This window comes from Botryllus schlosseri, chromosome 1 (assembly GCF_051294905.1).
Source record: "Botryllus schlosseri isolate E-star chromosome 1, Bs_hap1, whole genome shotgun sequence".
Lineage (NCBI taxonomy): Eukaryota > Metazoa > Chordata > Ascidiacea > Stolidobranchia > Styelidae > Botryllus > Botryllus schlosseri.
Window position 1 is genome coordinate 11499575 of NC_137236.1, and position 6805 is coordinate 11506379.

The following is a 6805-nucleotide window of genomic DNA, read 5'->3' on the forward strand; positions in this document are numbered from 1 at the left end:
AAAGTGTCGAGATGGCTGCAAGCAAACAAACTAAGTTTGAATGCAGATAAGACCAGACATTGCTTCATTGATCATTTGCTACCATCGTTTAATTTTTCTTCTATTTTATTTTTTTAACTACTCTAACGTTTTTTACAGCCAGACTGCTTAGAGTCAAGTGTACCTGTTTGATGCTGGTGTGATCAGACTAGATCAGTGCTCTTCAACCGGGGTGGTCGTACACCCTAGGGTGTACCAAAATTTGCAAAGGGTGTACCACTCGGATGGGGTGTACAGGGGTGTACCAGATCCGAATTACAATGACTCGATGGCTTGCTATCACAAAGGCAGGTTTACGGGTCAGTACAGGTTGACGCACAGGTTGATGAGCAATATGGTACGATGTTATCTCAAGTGTAATGCTGTACACCACTGTGATGTCATAAGCAAATATTAGCCGTCGGCAATAGACCAATGGTTCCTTTTGGTGTTGGCAAGTATGCAGTTAACAAACATGTGTTTAGCTCAGAGGTCTCAAACTCAAATTTACTCGCGGGCCAATTTCCTAGTTTTTAAAGACGCCGCGGGCCGCAGCATAAAGGATTGGAATATTCAATGCAGAATTTGAAAATAGGCCTTATTTGACGGGACCTTGCCGATAGGCATTCCACAAACATCGTGAAAATGTAATTTACTATTGTACTATTCACGCTCGACACGAAAAAATCACATAATTTCCAATGTTTGAATAAATTGGTTTTGTTGCGGGCATAATTTGTTAGAATAATGAGTTATAGACATCATGCAAGAGGGTGCATCATGAGTCGTAAAACTGTCGGGTTATAATATTTCAGCTAGTGGACTTTTTACGTGCCACAAATTTGATGTAGAATATTTTAAAATCTACTGAAGATGTATCTGATATCAGAGCATTTGAGCAGTGTAGCCTAATCCGGGTTTTGATATAGTCGTGATAAGTAGGCTATTGTTACTGTCCTTGCCAAAGTCAAATTATATCAGCGTTGGATTTTGCCTTCGCTTAATAATTGAACATATCAATAACAAATCTAAATATAGTCATTGACCATAGTAATAGCATTCTTTCTTAACGTTTTTAGAGATCGCACCTCTTGCGCTTCTAATAAGATTTCTAGCTTCTGTCCATTTTCAATACAATATTCCAAGTAACCGTTCCGAGTCGCAAGTCCTTCTCTGATTTTAACGTTTGATCTAACTCAACTCGAGTGATTTATATTTAATCCTCTCGTCAATCCGAAATCGAGTAATTGTGCGAAAGGGCGGACCAAACCAAACCACAATTTTAGTCGCGAATCATCAACGGGTCATGTTTTATCATCATGAACTAGAAATGTGACGTAATAGCTGATCTTCTACCGCATGGTAGTGATGTGATAGTGAAGTTTGTTGAGATTTCAGTGATTTTTATAGTAGTTTTAGGGTTAACTTCAAGTTGTTATATCTAAAAAAGATATATGTCACTTAAAGATACTGTCATATACTTGAAATTCCAAAATGCCGTCGCGGGCCGCAAAAAATGCTCTCGCGGGCCGCGTGTTTGAGACCTCTGGTTTAGCTAGTCATTTGTCTTTTAGTGATTTTTGAGGAAACCGCCGCGATAGCTCAGACTTTTTGAATCTGCACTTCCTAGCCGACGGTAATAAATACCGCAATGCACATAAATGAAGTGACGTAGCCACCCAGGGTCGAAAGAGCTTCCATGTTGAAATCGAAACCCTTTTGTTTTAAAATGCCGATTGTATGTCCAATATTACGCCGTACATTTGCAATTTAGTATTTTGTTATTAGTGATGTAAATCAGCGACAACAGACTGTGTATAGCGGTATACGATCTGAGGTTACTGACATCTCTTGCAGCCCATGTGCTACTATCGACTGTGTGTGGTGTGGAGCAGGCCTGATACGCAGTAGGCTGGTGCGCCTGCTATCATCGCTGATCTGAATTACCGCTTCTGCAGCAGTAGCTTTACCTACTCTCTCCCCAATACTGTTATATTTAGGTTGATTATCGTTCGTAATGTCATGCTGTTTTTGCTCTGACACGAAGTAAATTCCAATTTGCGTGGCGGGGGGCATAACTGGCTGCGAATAGACTCTGTGACCAAATACTATTTTATTCAAATCCTAATATTTTGACGGCAATAACTCCGCTTCTACTGGTCGAAATTGAACCAAATTTGAAGAACATCGTTTTTATAGACAACCTAATACTTTCATGGGGTGAACAGAAATATTTCAAATTTTTCGTTATTTATTTTTATATAATAAATAGAAACTTTCTTCTTCCGTAGCAAGGCGGCTACTGGTTGGAATTGAACCAAATTTGGTGTGTAGGCTTAAGTTAGGTAACCTAACAATTTTATCAAGTAGCCAGTACGATTTGAGAAAAAAAGTCATTTTTGCAGACCCCTAATGAACAGGGGTGTACGAGTTTTGAGCAAACGTTAAAAGGGTGTACCACGTCGAAAAAGGTTGAAGAGCACTGGACTAGATGACCTTCACGGTCTTATCGATCATTCCTATCTAATACCGAATACTGTGCAAGCATATTTTCTGTACCTCCATCACTGCCGTGTGTTATGTATTTTGGTTGGATGAAAATAAAAGACTCTCTCCCTCTCTCCCTGCGTGGTATCGATCTATCGTCTCAGGATTGCGTCATACAGTCACGAGACTCAGTTTACCGCTCCGATTGCGTCATACAGTCACGTGACTCAGTAAGTCATGCGTAAAAGAGCAACAAAGTCAATTTTTCATTTCATCAATATTAAAATGGAAAGGGTACTATTAATAACTGAATGATTGCTATACTGTAGTTCGATGACAATGACAGCGGTACCGAATACAAGTAAAATGTTCAACGTCGGGGTGTTTCATACATGTTTGTATCACAAATTTCTTCAGTAAGTTCGGTAGAAAAATATTATTATCACCTTCCTATTTGATCGCAATCTCTTGGTATGTTGATCTGATAATTTGTTTATAATAAACTGAAATGAGAAACAAGCGATTAACTATAAGGAGTAACGTGACTATCGTAGGTATGTAAAGTCAGATCAGAGCAAACCTCAAAACAGCGAATCGTCAGCCAGGTATTGGTACAGCACGACCATAATAATATCTGATCACCAACCTATTTGCTTTAAGCCCAGTACCACCGTCGGTTACAACCTTGGTTAGTTATATCTGTAATAATATTGGTAATTAAACACTGCAGCCTGAAGAAAAATCTATAGCTTAGGACATACCAATCAAATCACATTTTGCGAGGCTTTTCGACGTGCATCATGATTAACGCTCTTTAAGCTGCCTGGGATGATATATCACGTCAATAGTAACTTCGCGAAGTTTCAGAGTGAAGCTTGGCCGGCGATCTCTCAAACTCCCTCTCAATTGATATCCGGTATGAATGTTTGACACCGCATGACATTCGTCCGGAATGACTGCTGATATGCATGTGAGCTTATAGACGCATCATATGAGCATTAACCCACATCTTATAACATTCCCTGATGATGTGTGGACGTGCACACAACATGACGAATTCTCGATGTCAGATCTCAGTCAATAATACGTGTCAGCCAAATATTGTATATACCTATGCACAATGTTGTGTCTCATTCAACGCTATGAATTTACAGTGTAGTAGAGAATTGGAAAGAACATTGTATATCAACAATCGTATCACAAAATATGACGTCACCAGCATGAAATTTCGAGGGAGAAATACACCAGCCAACACTCTGTCAACAGAAGGAGTTCGTGTACCACCTGCAATGGAATAGTGCATTGAACGCTCACTCTCTCGAAATTTCATGCTGGTGAAGACATATTTTTAGATACGATTGTTGATATACAATGTTCTTTCCAATTCTCCACTAGTTGCTGACGATTACCTCTGACGAGTGTCATCCGAAAATATTTGGGTTCATTTCAATATGAACATATACTATTCAATTGTGTATTGAAGTTCTGTACCTCAATGAAGCTTTGTTATTACTCTATAAAATCCTGTCTTACTGTGTCAAAAAATTGTTATGTTTTCAATTTGTATTGTCATATTTAACGGCAACTTACACTGTTTCTATTATTGTACATTCTACAACCAATTCTTTTGAAATAAAATATTTTTTCGATAAGAGCATGTGGAGGTGTTTCAGGTACATAATTTCGAGCTCTGCAGCGATAGGTACGGACATGCCACTTCAGAACACATATTATTATGACATACATCGCTACCACACAACGTGGCATCTAAAAAAAATTCGAGTATTGTGTGTTTTTTAGGTGCATAAATGCACGCGTTTAAGCTTACAGTGTATAACAGATGTGATATCAAAAGACAACAGAAAATTTTGTATTTACAGTCTTGAATTAATTATGAATGTTGAGAGTGAACCGGTCTGCAAAATAGGTTTTGATATTTTACCTTTCGGCATGCTGAAAAGATTGAAAGTCAAATATTATATAGTCCAATGCTTTTGAGTCAGTGTACCGTGAGACATTCGCAGATGTGCCGACACGTAAGATTATTTGCCATAGAGGTAGTCAATTGCTATTTGTTTAAAATGATAATTTTACCAATTTTGCGGCAAGAGACAATCGTACGTAAAGTCGATGTCATGCAGAAGTCCATCAGTTCAGAGTCGGATGATAATGGGTAAAAACTGTATGCCAATAAATCACCACGGCGCACTCATACCCATTACTATGGGTTACCGATTTCGTGGTAGCGATTTTTCAAATGCCGCATGACATGAGCACTGAACTGTCTACAAAATCCAAATGGTGATATTTTTATTACACGATGCTCGGTAGTTTTATCACGTTTTGCTGCGCTTCTGAACTGATTTGACAACCTATACGGCTCCGTGTCTTGACGAGGGAGGGAAAGAGATTTCTTTCGTCAATCGATGATCGAAAAAACATGCAGATTTGTGGTACAAAACAATGATTGCCCGGTGTTGACTGGTAGGCTACCAGTTGTCCTAAAGAAGGCTGGGAATACTGTGCATTATTATCCACTTCTCAAAAGTGTTTCTCGCACAACTGCAGTGTGTTACACGACCAGACGACAAATGCGGCACATAGATAAAGCCTTTTATCCGTTGGGCATGAATTAGGTGTTGGCCGGTCATCATATAGAAACGCGTTCTAAGGCTGGAAATGTCTGCTCGGAACGGCATTTACCAGCGAAAACGCAAAAAACAACGCAGTTTTTACTGCCACTGTTAAGCGCAGCACTGAAACTCCGAATTTATCTGCACTATGATATCACAGCATGTACATTTTTTATTTTAGAACATTGACTTTGCATTAAATTCGCGGGGTTTCGAACCCCCTCCGGGTGCAACACATAAGCAAGTAACCCAAAGTGTGTGAAGCTAAGCTGTCAATACCGTACTATATTCAAATTCGATTGTATGGCAAGTGTAGAATAACACATTTTATAACCCTATGTGTACCATATATAGAGTTAAATGAAACTGAAGTTTATCAACAAGAATTAAAAGCCAGCACTTACCAGATAATAGACTTCCCATCTTTGCCAGGCAGTAGTATGTGCCTTTATTCCGATATTACTTATTGCTCTTCGTCAGTTATGTAGTAGATGTTTGATGCATAATTCTGGATATTGCCATAACAAATCTAATATTTATTAAATGAAAACCATGCACTGTATAATATATACACGGGGGAATTATGCGTATGTAGGCCTACCAGATATTCACCATACCTCCTGGTTAAATTCAGACTATAAGCTCTTTCAGGTACCTAATTTTAATTTCATACCCATTTTAATGGTGAACTAGTAAAATACATACATCCTTATGGCGATATATTCGAGAGCTGTAGTGCGCTGTTTTCGCGTGCGCATACCAACTTGTTGTGTCTTCTGGGTATGCCATAGAAAATCAGAACACAGCCTATTCCTGGGATATTTCTCCTTCAAAATTGGTTTATTTGGCCCGTTTTACCTCATTGGAATGCATGTGAAAGCAAGATTTCGTGGCATTTTCCGCTATGGTTTAAGGTGGAAGAAATCCACGATTTGCGTTAACAATGTGGGTATTGGAATTGGCGATATGCTATAATAACAAGCTATAAATAGCTTTTTACATCGTTTCCAGTGCATGATATTCCTCGCGAATATGCTTGACACCGAAGAAACTGTGAACCGATTGATTCCTGAGCTGCTCGCGTATAGCATGGCTCGATATGATTCCTCGCTATGAGCGATATTTGGAGATCGATCTAGACTAGAGCAGTGGTTCCCAACTGGTGGGGAATTCAATGGTTTCTGGTGGAGGAATAGACGTAACTGTTTAACATTATATACGGAGACACATGCGCGATTACCTTTACCAGTTGACTGCTGTGGCCTGTCGAACGTATGTATCGAAAATTATATTGCGTGTTGTTTACAAAAATTTGTTTTCAACTCTGGACAGTCAACGATAGCGTCACAAACGCATCCAGCACGACCAGTATGACGTGAAATAACGCTTTCGCTAAATTTTCAGGGTTACTCGTATCGGTTCACAATAGGTTTTACGTTGCGGTTATAAGCGATTGTCTTGCGTACTGTTGTGGTTGTGTGTCTTGTGTTCTCAAACAAGCAAATAGCTTCTCTGCAATGACAGAAAAAAGGAAATACGAGGATAGTTTTGTGTAGTGGGGAATGAAGACTCGGAATAAATCTGAAGTGGGGAATGAAGTCAACAAGGTTGGAGACCACTGATCTAGAGATATCGGGAAATCTTGAAACTTTAAGAGTGATAAGCTG

At 39.1% G+C, this 6805-nt stretch overlaps 1 protein-coding gene across 3 annotated transcripts in view; it reads right to left on the reverse strand.

Moving 5' to 3' along the window:
• LOC145442095 (uncharacterized) overlaps positions 1 to 6296 on the reverse strand; it is a 50866-nt gene extending 44570 nt beyond the window's left edge. Inside the window, exon 1 of one of the 3 annotated variants that reach the window (XM_080320079.1) lies at positions 5543 to 6296. In XM_080320079.1, the coding sequence (XP_080176205.1) occupies positions 5543 to 5561 (19 nt within the window). In that variant the 5' untranslated portion in view covers positions 5562 to 6296. The remainder of the gene's footprint in view (positions 1 to 5542) is intronic. The other 2 variants (XM_080320081.1, XM_080320080.1) reach the window with 2 other exon arrangements.
• Between the last annotated feature and the right edge of the window lie 509 nt (positions 6297 to 6805).